The sequence below is a fragment of the Antechinus flavipes genome, chromosome 6 (assembly GCF_016432865.1).
Source record: "Antechinus flavipes isolate AdamAnt ecotype Samford, QLD, Australia chromosome 6, AdamAnt_v2, whole genome shotgun sequence".
In the NCBI taxonomy this organism is placed as follows: Eukaryota; Metazoa; Chordata; class Mammalia; order Dasyuromorphia; family Dasyuridae; genus Antechinus; species Antechinus flavipes.
Window position 1 is genome coordinate 198,003,402 of NC_067403.1, and position 27,809 is coordinate 198,031,210.

The 27,809-nt window shown below is 34.2% G+C and overlaps 1 protein-coding gene across 3 annotated transcripts in view; it reads right to left on the reverse strand.

Moving 5' to 3' along the window:
- MAEA (macrophage erythroblast attacher, E3 ubiquitin ligase) overlaps positions 1–27,809 on the reverse strand; it is a 142,065-nt gene that overhangs the window by 89,294 nt on the left and 24,962 nt on the right. For all 3 annotated transcript variants that reach the window (XM_051965805.1, XM_051965806.1, XM_051965807.1), the window contains exons 2-3: positions 23,485–23,667; positions 18,840–19,043 (exon numbers count right to left, since the gene is read on the reverse strand). In XM_051965805.1, coding sequence (XP_051821765.1) covers positions 18,840–19,043; positions 23,485–23,667 — 387 coding nt within the window. The remainder of the gene's footprint in view (positions 1–18,839; positions 19,044–23,484; positions 23,668–27,809) is intronic.

A 27,809-nucleotide genomic window follows, 5' to 3' on the forward strand; every position in this document is an offset into this window, starting at 1 on the left:
AATGTTCTGATACAGGCCTCATTTCCAAAATATATAGAAAACTGACACTGATTTATAAGAAATCAAGCTATTCTCCAACTGATAAATGGTCAAAGGATATGAACAGACAATTCTCAGTGAAGAAACTGAAACTATTTTTAGCCATATGAAAAAAATGCTCCAAGTCATTATTAATCAGAGAAATGCAAATTAAGACAATTCTGAGATACCACTATATACCTGTCAGATGGGCTAGAATGACAGGGAAAGATAATGTGGAATGTCAGAAGGGATGTGGGAAAACAGGAACACTGATACATTGTTGGTGGAATTGTGAACACATCCAGCCATTTTGGAGAGCGATTTGGAACTATGCTTAAAAAGTTATCAAACTATGCATACCCTTTGATCCAGCAGTGTTACTACTGGGCTATTATCCCAAAGAGATCTTAAGGGAGGGAAAGGGACCCACATGTGCAAAAATATTTGTAGCAGCCTTCTTTTTAATGGTCAGAAACAGGAAACTGAATGGATGCCCATCAATTGGAGAATGGTTGAATAAATTGTGATATATGAATGTTATGGAATATTATTGTTCTGTAAGAAATGACCAGCAGGATGAATAGAGAGAGGCCTGGAGAGACTTACATGAACTGATGCTGAGTGAAATGAGCAAAACCAAGAGATCATTATATACTTCAACAACAATACTGTATGATGAACAATTCTGATGGACCTGGCCATCTTCAACAATGAGATGAACCAAATTAGTTCCAAGCGTGCAGTAATGAATAGAACCATATACTTGCTTGAGGCAAGTAATGCTCATAATTAAATATTGGGGAGGAGGGAAAGGGAAAAAGGAAAGAGAAAAGTATAATTTGGGGTTAATAAGACAGAATTAGTAATTTTAACTGTAAATGTGAATTGGGTGTACACTCCCATAAAATGTAAGAGATAGCCGACAGGATTAAAAGCCAGAAACCTACAATGTTATTTATAAGAAACTCATCTGAAGCAAAGCAATACATACAGAATAAATGTAAAAGGCTGGAGAAGAAGCTATTATGCTTCAGGTGAAGGAAAAAAAAGCAGGGGTAGCCATCCTGATCTCAAATCAAGTAAAAGCAAAAATTGTTCTAATTAAAAGAGATAAGGAAGGAAACAATATCTTGCTAAAGGGTACCATAGATAATGAAGCAATATCAATATTAAAGATATATGCACCAAGTGGTGTAGCATATAAACTCCTAAAGGAGAAGTTAAAGAGAGTTATAAGAAGAAATACACAGCAAAACTATAATAGTGGGAGATCTCAACCTTACTGTCTCAGAACTAGATAAATCAAACCACAAAATAAATAAGAAAGAAGCTAAAGAGGTAAATAGAATATTAGAAAAGTCAGATATGATGGATCTTTGGAGAAAATTGAATGGAGACAGAAAGGAATACACTTTCTTCTCAGCAGTTCATGGAATCTATACAAAAATCTACCATATATTAGGACCTAAAGACCTCAAATTCAAATACAGAAAGGAAGAAATAATAAATGCATTTTTTTAGATCATGATACAATAAATACTACTTTCAATAAAAAGCCAGGAGAAAATAGACCAAAAAGTAATTGGGAACTAAATAATCTCATCCTAAAGAATGAATGGATGACATCAATTGGAGAATGGTTGAGTAAATTGTGGTATATGAACGTTATGGAATATTATTGTTCTGTAAGGAATGACCAGCGGGATGAATACAGAGAGGAATGGCGAGACTTACATGAACTAATGCTAAGTGAAATGAGCAGAACCAGGAGATCATTATATACCTTAACAATGATACTGTTTGAGGATGTATTCTGATGGAAGTGGATCTCTTCGATAAAGAGAGCTAATTCAGTTTCAATTGATCAAAGATGGGCAGAAGCAGCTACACCCAAAGAAAGAACACTGGGAGATGAATATAAACTGCTTGCATTTTTGTTTTTCTTCCCGGATTATTTATACCTTCTGAATTCAATTCTCCCTGTGCAACAAGAAAACTGTTCGATTCTGCACACGTATATTGTATCCAGGATATACTGTAACCTATTCAACATGTAAAGGATTGCTTGCCATGTCGGGGAGGGGGTGGAGGGAGGAAGGAGGAAAATGGGAACAGGAGTGAATGCAAGGGATAATGTTGTAAAAAATTACCCTGGCATGAGTTCTATCAATAAAAAGTTAATTAAAAAAAAAAAAAAGAATGAATGGGTGAAACAGCTTTTTTGGGCTACTTTGGAATAGACAAAATCAATAACTTCATCCAAGAAAATGACAAGAATTACAAGAAATCCAAGAAAAAGGAAAGAGGAAAATCAAATTGTTAGTCTCAAAAATGAAAAGGGAGAACTATCCACCAATGAAGAGGAAATTAGAGCAATTATTAGGAGTTACTTTATGCCAATAAATTTGAAAACCTAAGGGAAATGGAAGAAAATCCACAAAAATATAGATTGCCCAGATTAACAGAGGAGGAAGTAAATTACTTAAATAATCCCATTTTAGAAAAATAAATAAGCTATTAATAAACTCGTAAGAAAAAATCCCTGGGACCACATGGATTTACATGTGAATTTTACCAAACATTTAAAGAACAATTAACTCCAATACTAACAATTTGAAAAAATAGGCAATGAAGGAGTATTCCCTTTATGACACAAAGTACTCATACCTAAACCAGGTAGGATGAAAACAGAGAAAGAATATTACACAGACCAATCTCCCTAATGAATATTGATGCAAAAATCTTAAAAGAAAATATCAGCAAAGAGATTACAGATAATCATCCCCAGGATAATTCACCATGACCAAATAGGATTTATACCAGAAATGCAGGTTTGATTCAATATTAGGAAATCTATTAGCATAATTGACTATATCAATAAACCAAATTAATAAAAACTATATGATAATCTCAACAGATGCAGAAAAGACATTTGATAAAATCCAACACCCATTTCTATTAAAAACACTTAAGAGAATATAGGAATAAATGGACTTTTCCTTAAAACACCAAGTAGCATTTGTTAAAATTATCAGCAAGCATCATATGCAATGGGGATAAAACTGGAACCATTCCCAATAAGTTCAGGAGTGAAACAAGATTAATCACTATCACCATTAGTATTCAATATTGTATTAGAAATACTAGCTTTGGCAATAATAGAAGAAAAAGAGATTAAAGAAATTAGAATAGGTAAGGAGGAAACTAAATTATTACTCTTTGCAGATGATATGATGATATACTTAGAGAACCCTAGAGAATCAACTAAAAAACTATTAGAAATAATCCACAACTTTAGCAAGGTTTCAGGACACAAAATAAATCCACATAAATCATCAGCATTCTTATATATCACTAACAAAATCCAACAGCAAGAGATAAAAAGAGAAATTCTATTCAAAATAACTGTCGATAGTATAAAATATTTGGGAATATATCTGCCAAGAGAAAGTCAGGAACTATATGAACAAAACTACAAAACACTTTCCATACAAAGTCAGATCTAAGCAATTGGAAAAATATCAAGTGCTCTTGGATAGATGGAGCAAATATAAAAAATATGACAATACTTCCTAAACTAATCTATTTATTTAGTGCTATACCAATCATACTCCTAAGAAACTATTTTACTGACCTAGCAAAAGTAACAAAATAATTCATCCTGAAGAACAAAAGGTCAAGAATTTCAAAGGAATTAATGAAGAGAAAAGCAAATGAAAGTGGCCTAACTGTTGCAGATCTGAAACTATATTAAAAAGCAGAGGTCATCAAAACCATTTGGTATTGGCTAAGAAATAGAGAAATTTATCAAGTAGGTTCACAGAACAAAATAGTCAATGACTATAGCAATCTAGTATTTGACCACCCTAAAGGCCCCAGCTTTGGAGATAAGAATTCACTATTTGACGAAAATTGGAATCTAGTATGGCAGAAACTAGGAATTGACCTACATTTAACATAGTACACCAAGATAAGGTCACAATGGGTTAATGATCTAGACATAAAGAATGATATTATAACCAATTAGAAGAATATAGGATAGTCACCTCTCTGATCTGTGGAGGAGGAAGGAATTTATGACCAAAGAAGAACTCGAGATCATTACTGATCACAAAATTGATAATTCTGATTATAGTAAGTTAAAAAGTTTTTGTGCAAACAAAATTAATGCAGACAAGATTAGAAGGGAAGCAATAAACTGGGAAAACAGTTTTATATCCAAAGGATCTGATAAAGGCCTCATTTCTAAAATATATAGAGAACTGACTCAAATTTATAATAGTTCAAGCTATTCTCCAGTTGATAAATGGTCAAAGGACATGATGAGACAATTTTCAGATGAAGAAATTGAAACTATTTGTAGTCACATGAAAAGGTGCTCCAAATCACTACTGATCAGAGAAATGCAATTAAGACAACTCTGAGATACCACTATACACCTGTCAGATTGGCTAAGATGACAGGACAAGGTAACAATGAATGTTGGAGGGGATGTAGGAAAACTGGGACACCGATACATTGTTGGTGGAACTGTGAACAGATCCAACCATTCTGGAGAGCAATTTGGAACTATGCTCAAAAAGTTATCAAACTGTGCATACCCTTTGACCCAGCAATGTTTCTACTGGGATTATATCCCAAAGAGATCTTAATGGAAGGAAAGGGACCCATGTGTACAAAAATGTTTGTGTCAGCCCCCTTTGTAGTGGCAAAAAATCTGAGTGGATGCCCATCAATTGGAGAATGGCTGAATAAATTATGGTATTAGAATACTATGGAATATTATTGTTCTGGAAGAAATGACCAGCAGGATGATTTTAGAGAGACTTGGAGAGACCTACATGGAACTGATGCAATATAAAATGAGCAGAACCAAGAAATCATTAAACAGGGCAACAATAAGACTATATGATGATCAATTCTGATGGGCATGGCTCTCATCAACAATGAGATGATTCAAACCAGTTCCGTTTGTTCAGTGAGGAGAGCTATCTATACCCAGAGAGAGGACTATGGGAACTGAGTGTGGAACACAATATAACAATTTATACACTTTCTGTTGTTGTTTGCTTGCATTTTCTTTTCTTTCTCCGTTTTTCTTTTTCTTCCTTCTTGATCTGATTTTTCTTGTGCAGCAAGATAACTGCATAAATATATATACATATATTAGATTTAATATGTATTTCAACATATTTAACCTGTATTGTACTACTTGCCAGCTAGGGGTGAGGGTGAGAGGAAGGAAGAAAAAAATTTGGAACAAAAGGTTTTGCAACTGTCAATATTGGAAAAATTATCCATGCATATGCTTTGTAAATAAAGTTTTAAGAAAAAAAATTATTATGTTTTTCAATTTCACCATTAAAAACTCTCAAATTCTGACCTATAATTAATAATCTCATTTTTCTTTGAATCATCTGAGTTTATTTATCATTGTTTCTCCATATTATTTTGGGAATCTTTAAGATTCAGAATATCATTAAGTCATTAGTCTTAGTTCAATTTCTTTGTATTATCAAATTTAAGAGAGCTTAGGAGTCTAGGGAGACTCATCCTTTCTTCTCGTTTTAGGATTCTCTTTTTTAATGTTTGTGCGCTGGGTTTATTAATCTGTTTTTGTTCTAGACTTTTAAGGAGTCTTCTTTTTCATTTTGGGTGAAACATTCACTTTGGGTCCTTCTTCCTTTGCTGTTCAGTACACTCCTGAGACTTAAGAGTACTTTCACATTCTTATGTTAGGAAATATAAGATTTACTGGCCTTAACCTTTACCATGAGTCCTATGGGTAAGGAAAACTGGGCCTAATTAAGATTCAGTCTCCTTTCCTTCAGATCTGGAATGAAGCTAGCTGCATTGGCGTAGCTTGAGTGGTTCTCTCTCTGTTTTTCTTGTTCCTTTCTTTCCTGGGCGTCTACCACTTGTACAGTACTGTTAAGGTAGGAAAAGGGGCAGGAAGCAGATGGTCGCCAAGCCTTTACATTTGCTTGCAATCTTGCTGTGGGCATGCAAATAGGCTGTACTATAGTAGAAGGATGCTGAGTGAGCTCTTTAAAGAACAGAGTTATCTGGTATTAGCTCATTATGGTTTTTAGTTTGTTTGGGTTTTGTTTTCTTTGTCTTGTAGAACTGACTGTAATAACCCTATAATTAGCACAATTTCTTTTCTGCATAGTTGGAGCACTGGAGTGGTTTGTAGAAAGTAACAAATTTGTAATTCTCTGGTCATGTGATTGGGAAGTCAAGTCAGATAATTCTTACACATGACAATCACATTGAGAAATGTATATGTGTGTGTGTGTGTGTGTGTATATATATATATATACACACACACACACACACACACACACACACACACACACAGATATATATATATATATATCTGTGTGTGTAGTCTAAATCAATTATATGACTCACAGGATAACCAAAAATCAGGATTAGATCTCTGAATTTTTTTTTTCACTCTAATCTTCTAATGTCATTTTGCCTCAAGAAAAAAGGCAGTTTATTAGTAAGGATTTTCTAACAACTAACCAAATTAATAACACAAGAAGAAAAAACTGTTTTTCTTCCCTTTACTTACTTACTGCATTTTCTTCCCAAGGTTGAGCTCCTTTGCCATATCTTCTGAAATTTTTGTAGTGTGAGCAACTTTCCTGCACTGGACAATGCTAATCTCAATGTCTAAGAAAGGAGGTTATGCCCAATTAGGCAAGGAAATTCAGAGAGAGTTAAAGTTCATGGAAGTTACTCTATTTTGTAAAATGCACACGGCAGCAGCAGGAATTCAATCAAATATTAAGTGCTAAAGATCATTGTGCTAGGATTGATACAAAGATGTGCTCCACGTCCTCAAGGAAGTTAGAGTCTAGACCCAAAAGAGATAAAATACATATAAAGATATATAATAACAATTAAAAATATACTGAGTGTATAACGGCAATGAGAGCAGATGAGAAAAAAAGTATGTTCTTTATAAGGAAGGATACACTAGAAGTGCTGGGATGGTGGGGCCTTTCTGGTATTGTCTACCCACTGGCATATATTTTCTTTTCACTGCCAAAGCCTCTTAACTGGATAATTGGGGGTTGCCCTATATTCAGTGACTATTCTACATAACATGCTATGTCTAAGCAGTCTTGTATTGACCAAAAAGGCTTCCCATGGTAAGTAGGTAAATTGAATAAGTGAGTACAACAGAGAAGGCAGGAAGGCCAGTCATTTGGAAATTGCCATAAAATACTGGACATTAACACATTTATCAAAGTGCCTCGTGTCCTGTTTACTTATATAGCCTTACTCTGAAGTTGCTCTAGAATTTCATCACACATTGCCTTGCATAATTACTTGTTGCAAATGTGTTGTTGCATTTGTTTGTATGAATTTTATCTTATCAACTGGATCACAAGTTTCTGAAAGCAGGTACTTATTTGTATATAACGGTGATATCATACAAGATGAGATACAAACAAAAGGAAATTAAATAAAAATGGTCTTTTAGGACTTGTCATTTAAGAAAATCAAAAGAGAAAGCCTCAAAATTGGATAAGCTAAAATTTTTACTAGTAATGATTATGAAGGAAGTTAGCAAATACATTAAGGGTACATGCAAATAACTCACTAGTAGTTCCTCACTTATTTAAAAAGGGGCATTCGGGATGTGTTCAGGTAGTGAAGAAGCAGAAATGTAAAAAGCTTATGGCATATATAATGCTAAGTCTGAGAGAAAAATGCATCTTTATATAAAAAACAAATCTCCAAGTGCCTAGCAATAATCTGCACATATTATATGTTCAACACTCTGATTGCCTTCTGAATTGCTAACAAAATAATTAATGCCTAGCAAAAGTATATTTTACTCATTATATTTTAAATAGTTTACTTATTAGATCACTTAAATAGGGATTTAAGTGCCTACTTCATGATTTATTCACATTTCAACCTCAGTTTCCCCATCTGAAAAATGAATGTAATATCTATATTATGTACTCTATAGTACTGTTGTGACAAAGACCTTGAAACACAGATATCTGCTATTTATTCCCTTTTATTTAGGTACTTCAATCTGCAAACTGAGGATAATATATATTTTCTACTGAGACAAAAAACATGAAGTTCATTCTAAAGTGTAGGCAAATATAAAAATATATTAGAGGTACTTTGAAATGTCTGGTATGGGCAGTATAGAGAAATACCTTCCCATCCATTTGCTATCTGAGGGAGAAACCTCTAAAAATGTAATCAGAATTTTTCTGACATAAACAAAAAATACAGATCAAGGCCAAATCCAACTATTCCATATTTAAAGTAATCTTACTTTGGGAAACCTATTTAGTGGTATCTAGAAGCTAACTACAAAAAATGATATATTGAATAGAAATGTTCATTTGGTCTTAAAATCACTTATCTATCCAAAACAATTGCACAGCTATTTTCTGAAGATGGAAATGTTTTTATTAGAACATAAACTACTTGTGGGTAGAGATTGTTTCATTCTAGGTACCTGTTTCCCCTGTGCCTTAGCTCAGAGTTTGGCACATAAGAGATTGGCTAATACAGTAAGGTGGAAGCTAAAAAAAATACTGACTTCTTCAGTGAGGGAAAACAAACCTACACTTAAGAGTACAAGAAAATAATTTCCATGAAATCCAGCACTAAAGTGGTTCAGCTGTGGCCACAAGAAAGCACATTAGTAGCAAAAGCCAGTCCTGTTTGTAATAAAGGAATCCTGAATACAATGCCTATTTTCCCAAGTCAATATTTATGAAATAAATACTAATCACATATTTTATAATTAACATGAAACAGGCAAAAAGACTAGTTTCTTCTTCAATTTGTCATGCTGCCCTGCCTTTAGTAGCAGATTTTTGAATTTTCATACATATGAATTTTATAGAAAGAAATTAACCTTGGTCCTTCATCCTATACCCATGAAGCCCCAAACTGGTAGCTTCTATCAAAGTAGAAGAGTAAATTTGAGAGCATAGCTCAGCTACAGATAGATAGGCTCACCCTCAAAGGGTAAAGTCCTGTCACCAGATGTGGCCACAATTCCTGAACTCTTCTACCAAAGTATAGAACCAGTTTATGCAAAAAAAAAAAGTTGTAATCTCCTGAGTAGCAGGACATAGCCCCACCTTTTTTAAGCACAGAAAAAATACACAGAACTATAAGGCTCAATTCTGTTGATGAAGAAAGAGTAACATGGGGATGGGAAGATGAAAGGAAAAAAACGTACATGGTAATTTTGTTTGATATTTGAAAGGATTAGCAAGTTATGCATAGTTTCATGTGGAATCATCTTTTTTTACTGTACTGTGTTATGGAAATTCTTGTTTTATTACATAAATGAAAAATAAAATTTAATAATGAAAAAAGAAGAACATAGGGAATGAACTGAGAAGTGACACTATTCATGGTTCAGTCACTGAATGACTGGTTGCCTTGTTGTTGTCCTTTGTACTAGAGAACATCACTATGTTAGAGTCCAAGTTACAGTGTATTTGACAGTGGCTGATCAGACCAATATGAGCTTGAAATGCTCTGCCACAGGTCGGACATAAATGGTCCCTATGAATATTTGGGGAAGCTTCTCCAATTTTGTACATCTATATTTCTTTTGGGATAATTCAATTCTGTTGTGCTTATAGAGCACAGCCCCCTCTCTGAGGAGGGCACACCACACTAGGCCATCTTGTGCCAGTGTCTTCCATGTCATAGAATTGATTCTTAAGTTAAGAGAGACCTTGAAAGTGTTCTTGTATCACTTTTTCTGACCACCTTGTGACCAACTCAATCTCAGGATCGTAGATCCGAGCCCCATGTTGGGCTCAGTGAACAAACACATTTCTAGAGCCTTCTAACAAAGCATCTTCTAGTGCCAACACTCAAACTAAGTGCTATAGATATATAGGAAGCAAAAAGACAATGTCTTCTCTCCAAAAGCTCTAATGGGGAAACAACATAAAAACAACCAGATAGGTACAAAGAAGATATATCTAGGATAAACTTTAGAGGGCAAGAACTAGCATTAAAGGGGAATTAGGAAGGAATTCCTTTAGATAGTGTAATTTTATTTGACACTTAAAGGAAATCAGAAGGTGAGGATGAAAAGTAAAAGAATTTCAGGTATGGGAGACAGCCAAGTGGAAACTACTGAAGTTTAGAGATGGAATGAGGGAAGTAAGACGGAAGAACACTGGAAAGGAAGGAAGGGCTCTGAATGCTAAAGAATTCTAACTTTGATCCAGAAGTTAAAAGGGAGCAACTAGGGTTTACTGAAAGGGAAAGGGAGCAGGGATTACAGTGCACTTTAGGAAGACTGATTTGCTAGTTATGTGGAAGACGGGCCAGAGAGAGGGGAGACTTCAGGCAAAACGTCCCATCAGTATGCCCTTACAATAGGGTTTGTGGGTCCTGCATCAGAAGAAGGGTATGTACATTTGAGAGATCTTACAGGACTTGGTAGCAGACTGAATATGAGGACTGAGAATGGGGAGTCCCTAGGTGACAGGGAAGATAGTGCTGCCTTCTATGGTAATGACATTTGGAGGGGACATAGTGTTTAGGGAAAAAGATAATGAGTTCAATTAAGTAACTGGATTTGTCCATGACACTGTTAGTCTCTGACAACACATTTCCATGCTACCAAGCCACAAAATGCCCCAAATGCAATGAAGTGTTTTCAACTGTTTTCAGAAGTTAATTATACAGGGACAAAATAAGCATTCACTTCCTAGTTTCAAATTTGTACTTGCATTCTACTAAAGGTTTAGAGACCTTTTATTCCACAAAGTAGAAGTCTTATTAATAGGAGAGATACAGATAAATCTGAGATATTAATGAACAAGGGAAGGGCTCAAGTTATTTCTCTATCTTCCTGTACTTCACTGCAGTACTCTACATACAGTAGATATTGAATGTTTTGTGGGATATGAACACTTGATTTCTCCCATTTCAGTGAATTTCCAGTTGTTGAAAAACAATGTAATTATTCCTTTCAAATTTATAAGTAGGAAAGAGCAAATTACAGATATTTCAAGAATGAAAGGACAAATCTCATAAAAAGAGGATCTTTGTCAGTATGTCAGACCTGAGTTCAAATTTGACCCCAGAAAATGAATATAAACTGTTTGCATTTTTGCTTTTTTCCCCGGGTTATTTATATTTCTGCCTTCTGAATCCAATTCTCCCTGTGCAACAAGAGAACTGTTCGGTTCTGCACACATATATTGTATCTAGGATATACTGTAACCTATTTAACATGTAAAGGACTGCTTGCCATCTAGGGGAGGGAGTGGAGGGAAGGAGGGGAAAAATTGGAACAGAAGTGAGTGCAAGAGATAATGCTGTAAAAAATTACCCTGGTATGGGTTCTGTCAATAAAAAGTTATTTAAAAAAAAAAAAGAAAGAAAGAAAAATACACATGGTTTTTAGGAAATGTGAATAAAGTCATTCTTCTAAAAGGGGAAAAAAAAAAAACTTGACCCCACTTAACATTTCCTAGCTGTGTGACCCTGGGCAAGTCCCTTAATTTCAATTAGCCTCAGCAAAAACAAAACAAAACAAAACAAAACAAAACAAAACAAAAAAAACCTCATTTCCCTACAAGCTTTTCCCAATCCCTTTTAATTGTGATTCTGTGATTTCCTATTGTGAGAAATAACTCCATTGGACTTAGGAGGGGCAAAGTTAAAAGTCTTTAATTAGAGGGGGGTAGTCTTTGGAATAGGAACCTTTGGGATCAATACTTGTCTTTTTTATACAATTCCCTCCCTTGATGCCCCATTGGCTAAATATCAAAGGTCACAACCTATCAGGAGTGTGTATCTGAACATCACTTTGGAGGTCACTTTATTTGAATTTAGTTTGGTTCTTTCCCTGATTTTCTATCCGTTGAGTACTATCCTATCTGAAGAACCTAATCCCTCCCCCGCTCTGGAGTCTAAATCTCCTCCTCAAATCACATCATCTGCCCCCCAAATGTGTTATATTACACAGTGTTTCTTATTCTAAACCTCCACTCTTGATCTCTTTTTAAAATTTTTTTATTTATTTTCTTCTTCCCAGTCCTAGCCTCCATTCCTTAGGTTTCAATTTTATTTTTCTAATTTAAATTTCTTTTAACTGTATTCCTCCAATTTAATTTTCATAACTCTATCGAATCTAAATCCCCATCAAATTTTCACACTATTTAGTTTATCTACAATTTTGTTTGCATGTTGCTTTGCCTATTAGATTGTGAACTCCTTGCCTTTTGCCTCTTTTTGTATTTCCAGTGCTTAGTGCAATGTCTGGTATATATTAGGCACTTAATAAATGCATAATGACTGAGTGATTGGTTCCAAGTATCAAGGGAGAAAGATCTGTAATGTTCAGCAATCTTAAATAGCTTTACAAATGTTAGCTTTTATTACTCTAATTGATATTAGTGATGATCCCAACTCTGAACTCTTTATTTTAAACTGTCAGGAAAATATATAACCAAAAAGTCTACAAAGGTAGAGGTGATGAAGTACTGGGACACTAGGTGGGCTTGACAAAGAAAGACCGAAGTACTGATAAGATTATAATACTACCTGAAGCACGAAGGAAAGGGAACTGATGGGGATCAGTCCAGCCTTATAATCCCATCCTGGTGGAAGTTTTTGGGAAACTCTACCTTATTGTATGTATCCAATCAGAAAGCCAAGTTATGATGTCAAACCCAAGGTTAAATTTCCCCTATAAATCCTAAATCCTAAAATGCCTAAGCCAACTTTGCCAAATTTCTTTTAGGGGTTAACCAGCAGCTTCATGGTGTCTCTCCCTCATAGTATATTTCTCCTTATAGATAAGTCTTTTAGGGTACTAAGTCACTTGGGGTTAACCCACCAATAAATGCCCTTCACTTGCTAACCCTACTTTGGGGCTAGTCTGCTTAACTCTTCTATACAGATTTATGCATATGTTCTTTATGTTCTGCTAAATCTATTTCATAGTTACCACTTCCTAGTGTATATTTTTACCTCTTCATTTTTTCCATAACTTCTAGTAAATAAAGGTACCTTTTGGCGAAGAAAATGCCATTGTGAATTCTTTACATGTGCTTTGTATCTCATATTTAAAACTAGGAATTGCTACTCCAACCTTATCAATCGATGCTAAACATCATCAAAGGAAATGTTTATCCACAATGTTTCATTCACCTTGAGAGGCAAATAAATAAAATTTATTAAGAAAATAAAAATAGGGTGCTATTTCTGATATCTATATTGGTACCATCAAATTTAAAGTTAAAGGATACATCCTTCCTGTCTCTTAATCTCTAGAATATAAAAACAGACAGCAAATATCAATCACTATTGGTACAAACCATAGCAAATATTGTTCAACTATTTTCAGAGTATTTGGGGGGGAAGAGGGTGGCATTTATTGGTGACTTAAGTGAAAACAAAATGGATTGATGAAACTTTTAAATAAATTTTCCAAAATAGTACTGTGAAGAAAGAACCTATGTTGTTTGCATTTCATAAGACTGCTACTATGATGAAATAAGATAATTTATGTAAGAGGAAGTACCATTGTGAAGGAGAAAAAGGAATGGCCTTAGTGTCAGGACATAGCATGGCCAATATTAGCAACATGATAAAGAATGACTCTATCTCTTTGAGGCTCAGGTTTCTTATCAGAAAAGTGGGGAAATCTATATTACTTTGGCCTCAATTATGAGAGAAATGATTATTTCTCTTACATTAATAACAAATTATTGAATTAAGACTAAAATTTTCCCATTTTCTACTTCCTCATTCAGAAATCGTTCCCTGTGAGTTTTTCAGGAAACTTTTGAAGTATAGGGGCTGACACAAGGCGAAAAACTCAGATCTGTTGAGAAATGATGGAAATTTTAATTTAGGTGGTTTGATGGATTTTGGCCTATTGTATTTTAATCAGATAAATCTGTAGAAAAATTGATTTTCTCTTTTATCTACCCTAGCTGGGGTGATATGGGTATAAATATGTCTCTTTGACCAAGAGTGAATAATGAGTCATACCCTCCAGTCCCTCATTAGAATAATCCCAACTCGCATTCTTGTCATTAATTGTTAACTAGAATTGACTACTACCCTCACAAACATCCATTCTTCCAAGGACATATAAGTATTGAGTGGGTTCCTTGAGGAGTATTTGGCATTTGAGAATGTCACTGATCCCTTTTGTTAATTTTATTACTGTATGATTAATAAAATAATTACAGAAATTGTCTCAAACTTTTTATACATTACTGTTATCATCAGGTCTAATGCAATAAAATTTATGAAGACCAAATTTTCATTGTTTAAATAAACTTCACATGGACCAAATTTTGCCACGTTTTTGCTTCAATATTTCAAGTAATTCTCAGGGAACAAATTGTTTCATGTATCTCAATTACTTATAAGCACAATTTTTAAAAAGGTTTTTTAATAGATATTTTTTGAAAATGGATTACAAGCTCCCAGTCATTTTAAATAAGGTATACCGAATAGAACTTAACCACTGTTTGATAATTCCGAGGCAGGAGCACATTTAATATAATTATAATAGAAGACAGCTAAAAGATTTCAGGCTTGGCTAAGATTAAATGCAATAGATTCTGTTTTTTTCTTTGCATTCAATAAGTATGTCAAGGCATACATTGACATACATTCTCTCCCTTCCCTCCCCCTTCTCTTCTATCATTTTAAATCCTGTAATCTCCTTATAGCATGCATACTTAATATTACTTTTCCCCCACTAGACCGTAAACTTCTTGAAGGCAAGACTTGTTTTTAGACTCTGTATTCCAGTACCTAGAAGAGTACTCTGAAATTGTAAACACTAATACAAGTTGGATTGAAAATGTAAATATATTTTAGATCCTTTTAATCTAGTCTAACCAAGATTGATAAGAGTCAGGTGTCAAGTAAGAATAGATAATTTATTCTCAGAGATGTCTTTGGCCGCTTAGGATCTGATTCTTAGCATGGTCTTTGGAAAAAACTATTTCAGATAAAGAAAGTATTGTTGTTAGTCTAGAAAGCTTAATTTTAATTGTGAACTTTCAGAAATTACTAAAATACAACTTTGTTTTAATTTTACTTCAGTATAAAGAAACAGAAAGACTTAGGAATTATATAACTAAAAGACAGGAGGCAGTAATCAGATACCGATTGATTCAAAATATTTTAATCTAAAAATAATTTGTAAACTTACTGAACTTAATCTATGCAACAACCAGAAGTGGGAAATTAGGAAGCTGCACCAAAAAGGCATTTGATTGCAGTGCTCTAAACACTGCAAGATAACTTCTATTATCTTCCTAATAATAGTTAGCTGTGTTCATTGGGGAAAAAAAATCAATGTTAGGCTTTTCAATTTGATTAAACCTGAACACGAGTTGTTTAAAAGAACACCTCTCCTCACTATATTGGCAGGGTAAGCTTCCTCCTTTCACCAGCTTTAGTGTATACATGTGAAGATATGCAGTTTACAGTTAGCATTGCAAAGATGCAAAACAAAGACTGTCAGTCCTCAGTGACAATAGTTTACAAGTCCACAAGAAAAGATTATTGTTCCATTAGTTTTTTTATTCATTCTTTTTTGCATAGGTGTCACTGTTTGTCTGTCTGTTTTTTTATTTTCTATTCTTCAATAATACCACTCTTAATATTCCTCTTAAATGGCTGTCACAGAAGAAGGAAATAATTTATTTTGTTTCTAAAATAGTTTTATGTCTTTTTAGTTTAAAAGTGTTTGGCTACACTATCAATAAATGAAATTGCTTTCACTATGTTGTCTTTGAAGGATTTTCCTTTGGGGTTATACATGGTAGATTGGGACTAGGTTAACAACTAAAGAAGAATTCATGAGTAACATGAAAACATGCTGCTGTTAAACAGAGAAAAGAGAAGCCAATAAAAGATGGCGGACTTGCAAATCTCAGTTAAGAACCTAAATAAAACATGTCTCTACCACCATTTTCCCAGAAGGCAAGGCTTCAATTCCCCCCAACATGATAATAAAGAGTTTCACTCTGAAGAAAAAACTGCATGACCTAAGCAAGATTCCTTTCAATTCAGCTTCTAAGCTAGGATATATAAGTAATAAGACTAACTATCTAGCATTTAAATAATATTATAAGGTTTACAAAGCACTTTATAAATATTTTCTCATTTTGGTTGTCACAAAGTAGATATTATTATTATTCCAGTTTATAAATGAGGAAACTAATGAAGACAAAAGTTAAGTGGTTTGCCCAGGATCACACAACTGGTTAGTGTCTTAAAGACAGATTTGAACTCAGGTCTTCCTGACTCCAGGTCCAGTGATACTTCCACTCTGCCACTTATCTGTCTTAATACTGATAGTCAATATATGGAAGCAAACTAAGCTACACAGCTACTGAAATTTTTCATTTAGGAGAAAAAATTAAGTTTGCAAATTATTTAGCACAAAAAATTCTTTAAAAGTAATTTTTCAAATGACATAATATATGAATAGGATAAGATTCTCATTGTACTATTTTAGAGAATTTTGTGTATATAAAGCTGTACATATATTAAGTTGTGTGTATGTACATATAAAAATGTGTGTGTGTGTATATAGATACACACACACACACACACACACACACACACACAGAAAGAGACAGAAACAAGATATATACATGCCTGCATGTACACACACACACACACACTTTCAATAGTTCACTGAACTCTAATTAACAGAGGATACACATATAACCAAACACTTCTTCAATTAATCTATGTAGCTTATTATCCCAAAATATGATAAGAGGATTAATGTTAGTATGGTATAATAGGAAAACTCACATCTCTCTGGGAATCAATAAAACTAGATTCCAGGTCTGGCTTTGATCCTGATCAATCAATTCACCTCCCTTTTCCTTAGGTCTCAGTTTTCTTATTTGTAAAATGAAAGACTTGAACCAGATGATGTGTAAGATGGTTTCCAATCCTAAAATTACATACCTGCCAATTCATAAATATTTGAAGAAGGGTTCTGAAATGGTCATGGGCAAATTCACAATGCAATAATAAGGCAAGTTCATCATCACTGGGATTACTATTATGGTAGTGATGGTGGTGGGCATGGAGCTGATTCCTAATTTTCAGAGGTATGTCACAGACAGTAATAACGCCCAGAGAAAGACAGAAAGCTAGATTGATAGGATTTGCCCCAGTACAGCATGTTTTAAGGTATGTTCTTCTTACATTAGGTAGCCTAAAGAAATAGGGATGGTGAGCAACAACCCTGAAGTCAAGAGGACCTAAGTTCAAATCTGATCTCAGACGCTTAATACTTCCTAGATGTGTGATCCTGGACAAGTCAGGTAACCCCAATTGTCTCAGCAAAAAAGAAACAGAGATGATGCTAATGTCCATTTTTTGTTATACAGATCTTTCATCTACAAAAATGGACTTCTTTTCAAAGTCTGACATCAAAACATAAATCATACCTCGATGGATAAAATTCTTAACAAAACTTAAAAACTTTTTATTGTAATACTCTTCTGATCAACTAGTTAGTTGCAAGAGGAAATAAAATAAATGTTGGAATTGGGATGTTGGATGTTGGATGGGATGTTGGAATGGGAAAAAAATCTTCTATAATTCTATCTAATCACATACTCTCAATCTTCAAAAAAGCAGGAGAGAAAAGTTCACTGATAAATATACACATTATACATATAAAAGATATCCCATCACTATTAATTAATCACCTAATTACAAATACTATTAAGGAAAATATGAAAATTTTCAATATGGGTAGAAAATCCATTAAATTTGTAGTTGTACATCTCGGCTCCTTTAATTCAATATTTTGATCAAAAGTGTTAATATATTTAAAAAAAAAAAAAAAAAAGGACTCCTGAGCAAAAAGAAAAGGTAGATTTAGAAAAATGAAGAATTTAATTCTTCCACATCCTCCTCAAATTAGCCAATAAAATTCATTTAAATGTATTCAGTCTATTCTAAATTAAAATAATCTAATCAGCCAAGAAAAGGATTGGCTAATAAGCTAAGACAAAGATAGAAATTTAAATAAATGTCTACATAATGAAAATTAAGATTTCAATCAAAATTCTACATCTTCGTGCTATCTGTTGACACAGAACTGAACTAAAAGTTTTCCTTGTTTATATTTCTTGACATCAAAATGTCCCATTAACAAATACTCTTCCATTTACCCTGATGCACTCTATCAAAATAAGGCATCCTGACTACTTTGGTCCTCTGTTCAGCAACTGACTAAACTCTGTAATTCCTCTGCTAGGAAGTAAGAAGCAAAACAGAGTTTGCATCTATTAACAGCTGAATCTTTTGGGGGCTCTGGGAAGGATGTAGATCTGATGACCATTTTTTCCCCCAAGTAATCTAGACACATTAACTAATGGAAGGCTTCTTAAACTTTTTTCCACTAGTGACACCTTTTCACACAAGAAAATTTTAAGTGATATCGGGTATAAGGATATATAAAATATGTAACCAAATCAAACATTTACTGATAACAAATTATAAATAAATTTATTTTAAAAACAATTGTTTGATACACATAATTTAATTTATTTTGGTTTACATGTCTTTATTAACGACTGATGAGATTGGCGTGTATGTTTATTTTTATATAAAAAATTAAATCTTCCCGAATAGTTGATACCTTCTGCAATCCCCCCATTCAGTTAAATGGAATGGGGCTATGATTTACCATTAAAGAAGCTTTGAACTAATGAAACATCACCAATTTGAAGAAATTATCATTTCTCCAAATGAAATCATTTGGGAAAATACACACTTACCTCAATGCCACTTTGCCTGGCGAGTTTGACTGCTGTGTTGTAGTAGCCACAGCGCAAAAGATGTTCCACCATCATGCGATCCATGCGTTTTTTTTTCCACATGTTGGCAGCTGCTGGCTGATCACTGCTATGCTCTTTAAGGTGTTCAATCCTGCGTTTGCACAACTTGGCACTCTCATCCTCAGCTTGGATTGATTCAACTGCCTACAGTGTTAGAACAAAGAACACGAGCTAGACTGGGCATCAGAAATATAATTGACATATGATACTTACTCCTTGTCATCACAATTATACAAACAAAATGTTTTTAAAAATCAACTATTCTTCAATATTTTAAAAGCCAGACAAAAATGTCAATATGATGAAATCTTTCAAAAACAGATGCCAAGGAAAAATTTTTAAGTAAAACAAATTAATTCATGGGTATAAGTAGCAAAAATTCAATGTTTAATGATACAAAAATCTAATATTCCAGTCACAGGTCCAATATGCAACTCAGTATTTGTAGCAGCACTTTTTGTAGTAGTTAAGAATTAGAACAAAATACATGCCCACCATTGGGTATATTAGTGCAAGAGACTATTACTGTGTCTTAAGTAGAAAAGTAATATAGGGTTAAATATGAGAATGAAGAATTCAGAGAACCATGGAAAGATTTATGTAAACTATTCCAAGATAAAATAGGTAGTATTTTTTTTTTTTAAATAGTATGCCCAACAACTGTAAGTGGAACAAACACAAACACTAAATCTTAATTATAATGACCAAAAAGGGCTCAAGAAAATGACATGATATACTTCCATACCTTCTTGACACAGTGCAGGACTATGGATATGGAATACTGAATATAATTCCATTAAAAGAATTTACATTTTATATCTCAGATTTACATAGAGAGTAAACAACAGTCTATGAGATAAATAGTAGGAATAGACTCATTTTTATTTTAAAGATGAATATTCTGAGATAAAGTTCTCTTTACAACTGGCTTATATAGGGCCAGATAACACATAAAACAATTAAGATTTAGAGTTTAAAGTATATAATAAATAACAAGTTCAAAGTATATAATAAATAACAATAATCAAGTCTAATAGTTTTACATGGGGACAATTTATAACTCCAAATATAGTTCTCTTATCAAGGGGAAAAAAACCCAACAATTAAACAAAAACAGAATATGTCTGCTTCCATCATACAATATTTTAGGGGGAAAGAAAGAATGAGCAATTGTTTAGGAGATACACTGTCATTACATTCCTCATTCACTCCAACTTAGGACACATTTTCTGTAACAGTAGCCCTAACTGAGAGTTACCTGATCTGGACTATTCACTTTCTCTAAAATCTCTAAACTTAATTCTTCATTAGATTGAGCATAGAAAATAAACCTGATAACATGGGAACAGAGTGTGGAATACAACATAGCATTCTCACTCTCTCTGTTATTTGCTTGCATTTTGTTTTCTCTCTCAATTTTTCTTCTTGTGCAATAACTGTATAAATATGTATACATATATTGGATTTAACATGTTTTTCAACATATTTAACATGTATTGGACTTAAGGGAGGAGGAGAAAATTTGGAACAAAAGGTTTTGCAAGGGTCAATGTTAGAAAAATTATCCATACATATGCTTTGCAAATAAATAAATTCTATAAAAGAAAAAAAATCTGATAATAAACATAACAACATTATTTTGTGAAAACTATACAATTCTAGATAAGCTAGACTAAATAACTTACTTTATAAATTTTAGCCATGGGGTTTGTCAATTAAATTGTAAATTCATCAATTCTTACAAGGTTACTTTATCACAAATCCTTATTTAGCACACTATTTCTTTTCAACAATAATAAAATTAGAATTTAATATAATGCAATAAAACAAGTGTTACATAGGATATTTCTTCTGAAATTTGAGAAAACTATGTAAAGAAAGACAGCGAAGGATCAGATACTTATAAGTCCTCCCTAGTAAGGAAAGCATTTTGCACTGTTGTCCAGCCATCAACAATCCCTTGAATCCCTGCTTTTGAAATCTTAGCAGCTTTTTCCTTTGTCCCTTCTAAAGTCTATTTCTGATGGCTGGAATATTAGTTGAAAGTTGAAAGGTTGAAAGTAGACTTTAGCAAAAACTGGCCTTTCCTTAGTTGAATGGAAATAGGACCCTGTCAATGAGAATGTCCTATGAGTTCTATCCATTTAATTTTTATCAGTTACTACAAAAGGAATTAGATACAATTCAGTGCTAACCAAAAGTCATAAAACTAACTCATCACAAGAAATGAGTCAGAAGAGCTATTGCAGATCAAAAGCTCAGCTCAAGAACAAGGTTCTTCCAGGAGAAATGAGAGCAAAGGCAGCAGCAGTAGCCTTCCGAGAGCTTCTCTACACAAAGCGCAGCAGGCCAGCAGGCATGGCCTTTGGAGGCAATTTCTTATTGATACAATGGGGACAAGTGCCCTCCCTGAGTCCTTGTGAAAAAGTGCAGAGGTAATGGGATTCTGTGGCCCTCACTGCCCACAGTCAGAAGGCTAGGCTCTCTTCTTCCCATGGTTATATGACACTTAGTCTTCTCGGCTTTTCTGGCCAGGAGGCAAGCTGTACCCACGAATGGAGGACTCATGCTTTCCTACCCTGAGGAAGGCTTCAGGTGTTTTGTCAACTGTAAGATTCTTCAGAATCAGTTGGAGAAGCTTTGAATCAAACATCTCAGATCCTTCTCTTTCAGTCGATTACATCTTTGGTAGATACCATGGGAAGTTTTATGCAAAGATTTTACTTCTTTATTAGGTTTCTTTTGCTGAATCATGGTGCAGTTGTGAAGTGTGATGTACTTAAAGAGTTAGATGAGCCCAATTCAAAGCCCAGCACTGGCATTCACTGTCTACTCTGTGTGGGCTTCCGGCTGTCATTTTATCAACTTCAACTTTGGAACTGTATGAAGACTATATAAAAGCATTATACTTTATTGAAGTAAATGGAACAAAGATCTGTATGGTTAGTAAAGTGTTATTTTTTTTAAAAAAATCTTTTAAGTGAAAGAACAACTAATAAAATTGTGAACCCTGGAAAGAATAGTCCAGATTGTAGGACCCTACTTTTAAACTTGAAGAATTGGTCTGACCAGTTTCACTTCATATATAGTTAACACTCGAATCACTGGCAAAATTCCATCAGGTAATATGTCATAGAGCACCCTATCAACCTGTTAGTTAACCTGCTATTGTACTATTCATTAATACATACTCATTTCATATCTTGATATGCACTTAACACACCTTATAAAATAAAACACAACTAAGATTTGTTTTTCAAATAATTTTATTGTTGTTTGGTCATTTAAGTTATGATCTTGGAGTAATTTGCATTTCCTTCTCCAGCTCATTTTACTCACAATGAACTGAGGCAAACAGGCTTAAATAATTTGCCCAAGATTATTACACAGTTAACAAGTGTCTGAGGTCAGGTGGGAAAGTTGAGTCTTCTGACTCTAAGCCTGAAGCTCTATGCACTATGGTCCACCTTGCTGCTCCTATTTTGCAAATAATGATTATTTTGAATTCTGATAAAATCTAATTGTTTCTACTACACTTTTAACTGAAACATACATACACAAAAAATAATAAAATAATAGAACAGAAAAATCATGTTTTGTGTGTTGATCAAAAAGAAATCTATATCACCCTTTCGGTGAATCCAAAATGGATAGTTTACATAGTGTTAATTATCTCACCTCTAACAAATACCTTAATTAAAAAAAACCAAACAAACCCTAAGAAACAATCAATCTTTTCTCCTACTTCATTCTTTACTACCTCTTTACCATCAACTCCATATATATGAGCTCTAATGTGGAAATGTATCTTTGTTGAATTCCTTCAGCTTCAAAAATTCCCTAATATTATTACTGTTATGATGTTCATCAGGAACAAAGCAAAATATTAAATTTTTAATATTTCTATTAATTTATGAAATACTTTGCTTCTTTTGTTAGGAGAAACCTGGTGGCAAGAGCATTAAATCTATTATGGTCATAGTACTTAGGTTCAAGCACTGACTCTGAAAACCTAGTCTCTTCATGCCACATTTGGCATCCTCTAAAGCTACCACATCCTAGACAAAGAGAAAACAACAAAAAAATTATCCTTTTAAAGCTACAATTTAAGATAAAATGTGCTGAGATTCACCAAGTTCTTCTATCTCAATAGATACAGTCCTAACCTACCAACTGCATGTACATGTATGGATATGTTAGTCATGACATTTCAGCACACTAATACATGCTTTTAAAAATGTATTTATAATATACATCTATATTAATTCTTTGGAATTGAGTTTTTTACTGTAAGAGTCCATAAATTAGAATCAAGTCTATATAACAGAAGGTGCCATTTGTCCATCATTTCATCTTGCAAACCAATAAAAAAAAATTACAATGTGGTTCTACCCCTACTTCCAATTATGCCTTATCTAAAAACACAAACAACAGGTTTATTTTTCAGTGTTTTTATAAATTCAATCTTTTTGGGGAAAACTTAATTTTAAAAGTCAGCAAATTCTATTTTTTGGGGAGAAAGGGGTTTGTTATAAAGTATGTCACATGAAAATATTCTACCAAAACTTAGTGAAACAGTACTTACCTTTCTCTTCAGGACACTTAGTTTTTCAACTACTCCATCAAGGAGACTAACAACTGAATCAACAGCAGGACAACTGCTCAATGTTTTTTCTAATTCTGCAACTACCATGGTGACGTGACTGGTCTCTCGGTCAATATTTTTCTGTGCAGCTCGAAATCGCTTGTTCAGTGTTTCATATGGTACCTAAAAAAAGTTACATATAGTAGTGCATCATAAGCAAAAATGACTGAAGTAAATTTTATAAAACAAGACATTCACACTAGATGAAAGAAATCTTAAAGGTCATCTTGTTCAAAATGTGCCTTTTCAGAAAAGTAGTCTATCTTAATCTGTTCACTCTCACAAACTTTTCTCACATCTGGAATGTAGTTTCTTATTTTTTTCCTTTTTCTTTTTTTACCTGATTTTAATGATAGTATTTTCTTTTTTCCAATGATATGGACAATTTTTAGCAATCATTTTTTACAACATTTTGTGCTGCAAATTTTTCTTTCTCCCTCCCTCCCTTGTTCCCTCCCTCCCTCCTCTCTTTCTAAAATGGTAAGTGATTTATATATATTCAATTATGTAAAACATATTCCCATATTAGTCACAGTTATGAAAGAAACACCACAAAGAACACACACACACATACAAATTAATTAAAACAGTATGTTTTGGTTTGTATTAAAAGAGTTCATCAATTTTTTTATCTGAATGCGGATAGCATTTTCCAGCATGAGTACTTTGTTCTAATTGTCTTGGATCATTATATTGCTGAAAAGAGCTAAGACATCCATAGTTGATCATCACACAAAATTGTTGTTACTGTGCACAATGTTTTCCTGATTCTACTCATTTCACTTTGCATTGCTTCATATATGTATTTCCAGGTTTTTCTGAAATCTGCCTGGTTATTATTTCTTTTTGTTCTATAGTATTCCATTACAGAATATACTGCATTTGTTCAGCTATTTTCCAAATGATGGACATCCCCTCAATTTTCATTAGTTTGTCAGCATAAAAAGAGCTGTTATATTTTTGCACATGTAAACCTTTTTCCTTTTTTTTTTTTTATGGGATACAGACCTGGTGTCAAAAGATATGTACAGTTCGATTGCCCTTTCGGCATAGTTCCAAATTGCTCTTCAGACTGGCTGAATTAGTCTACAACTTCACTGACCAATGTACCAATTTCACTTTTTCCTTTTTTCATTTGTTTCTGTTAAAAATTCTACTCTTCCTTTAAGGCTTAATTTAGATGTTACATCACACAAGATTTAAGCTTTTAAAAATCACATTCAGATGAAAGTATTCTTTCTCCTCCAGCTTTCTTGGAATATTCTGTTGAAATTCTCTGTCTACCCTAACATGCTGCTGCACTATATCTCTTCACTACAATCTTCACTATAATCATGCTGTATTATCTCTCTTCACTACACTCTATCATAACTGTGTACACATAGATGTACTGTATCAATTTCAGTCCCTCCAAAACACGCATGGGAACTAGACACAAAATATTTAATTTTTTTTCCATGTTAAAAATACAATCACTTTTCTGAGAAGGGTACAACTGATAAAAGAATCTAAAAACACTTTAGAATTATAAATTTAGTGTTAATTTGACTACGGATGGGTGTTGAGTAAAATGGGAAACTGAGGACTTCCCAGAATAATCACTTGATAATTTCAGACCCAAAGATCTGTTAATCTTTAGGCTCTGGGAAGAACAAAGACTTTCCAAAAGAGAACATTTAAGAGATAACAGTTTTAAAAAATCTGACTATTTAATGGCCTGGAGATATTCGAAAAGTCTATAAACTGGCTAATCTCTATCTGTTGATTGAAGAAGCCCGAGGTAAAATAGGTCTCCTGGATTATTCTAGCTGGATGGATTACTTACCTTTAAATAAATTTTCCTTATTGTGGGGGATTATATGGTTTCTCATAAAATTATTAACTAAGGTAGATTGAATCTATAACCTGAATTAAGTTTAAACTTGGGCAAACACCCCTGCAAACATTTGTAAACCTTGTGAAACTGACCACCAAAAATTCAGGTAGATATATCTGCAATAAGCCAACTATATCAGCTTGGTTAGAATTTAACAAACCTGTGCTATTTCCATTTAAACAGGCAGTGAAAATTAACCGAATAAGGGGAGGGAAGGGGGTCATGGATTCTTGTGGGTTATGACTATATAATCGCCTTTAATTTCTGTGATCATGGCCACCCCTCACTGGAGAAGTCCAGTGAATAGGCTGTCTGTTTCTCTTGAAATCCTAATAAAACTTCCATTCTTCACTTTGAGATTTCTCTGAGTATTTTTGAATTGAGTTTGCCATATCACAGAGTGTGGCACTCACTGTAGGAAATCATATAACTCCCAATCAGACTCAAGTCTTTACCATTCCTCAATCTTAAACCCTGACTATTAATGATTCCAGGACTACAGAAGGGCAGTTTTTTTTCTTGCCAACACCAAGAGAACAGAAAAATAAACAGCATTTTCAGATAATAACTCCTACATTTTTATTTTTAAGTTGTAAATAGTTTAAGTAACAAAAAGAAAATAAAAAGTTTATAACTGACGGAGATATATGGCTCTTTCACTACTTTATTTCTGCCACGAAGGAGCATCCCAGCTTGACCCCTACCCAACCCCCAAGTCCCAGTAGTGGCAATTTTGTGAAAATGCTGCTTTAGTGCCTCATCCTAACCCAAAAGTTACAGGCCTAGTCTCTTAAAAACAATGACACCAGTGTAGAAGCTTTTGCAGGTTATATACCAGGGGAGGGATTTGGGTTCATGGACCATGTCAAAGTTTGGAAAGAGATCCATCATCTGTTGAGTACATGACAATCACCTAATTCACACTTCGGAGGGGCAGCTCATCACTGAAATATTAAGGGCCTAAGTACCAAGAGCTTTGAACTATAGGCACTAGGATAAAGACACCAATAAAAACTGCCTGAGGCCTGTACTGCCACAGCTTGGGGAGTGGGGATGGAAAGGGAATGACAGAGGCCAACATTACAGTTAATGGTATTATTAAGCTAATGAAATAAAAGGATTTTTCTCAACTTTGTTATCATCCAAATAATAATAACAACAACAAAAAATATGCAAAAGTTTAAAATGTCAAGCATGATCATTATTAAGTTGTTTTCCATAACTTTGGGGATAAATGTACTAAACCAACCATTACATTTGGAGGTGGGATGGAGAACTTGTTCCAAAGTATATTCTCACAAACACAACAAGGAACAGCCAGTGAAAATACAATATTGGAGATTGTCTTGTGCAAACAATAGCAAGAAGGCCAAGTGTGGTGGATTCAGAGTACAAAAAGGAGAGGAAAGTATAAAAAGACTGGAAAGGTGAGAAGGCATAGGTTATTTTAAAAGCCAAGCAAAGAATTTCTCGTTTGGAGTTCACTGATTAGGGAAGTGATATGGTCAGAGCCATAATTTAGGAAGAGTACTTTGGCAGCAGAGTGGAGAGAGACTTGGGAAAGGAAAACCAATCAGCAGGCTACTGGAATAGTCCTGACATATGGTGATGAGTGCCTGTCTTTGGGTGGTAGCTGTCAGTGAAGTAGTTATATGAAAGGCCTTGTGAAAATTCAAGCGACTTGTTGAGTGTCCTTCATTCTTAAAGAGAACCATGACATCAGGGGAGGTGGTGCCATGACATGAAAGCAAATTGGATTTAAGTGAGGGAGGGCTGAGCAAGGTCACCTGCCTCACTTTCTTGTTCTGGAGCCATCTAGGTCCAGATCAGGACAACTGGAGATGGCCTTGGATGTTGTGGAAGCCATGGCCTTTAAAGCACAGGTCTTTAGGAGGCCTCAGTTTGACTGAAGCAAGGCCCATTCAGTGATTAAGGTTAGATAAGAAATGAGGCAGGGAATGGCCTCTTTTACCTAGTGGGGAGGGAGAGGACAAGGAAGGAAAGGAGGGAAGGGGAAGGGAGAGAGGAAGGAGGGGAGGAAGGAAAAGTAGGGGGAGGGAAGAAAAGAAAGGGAGAGGGAAGAGAAAAGGGAGGGAAGAGAAAAAGGAGGGAAGAAGGAAGTGAATGAAGAAGGAAGGGAAAGAGAAAGGGAGGGAAAGAAGAGGAGGGGAAAGAGAAGAAGGGGAGGAGGGAAGAAAAAGGAAACCCTGTCGTTTAGTCCTTGATCCTGGAGTCAGAGGGGCTTACTCACAAACGACCTTTATTTTTAAAGACAAGCTGACATCAGGGAACTGATGCCATGACATGGAAGTGCACTGGATTTAAGTGAGGGAGGGCTGTGCAAGATCACCAGCCTTACCTTCTTGATCTAGAGCCATGTGGGTCCAGG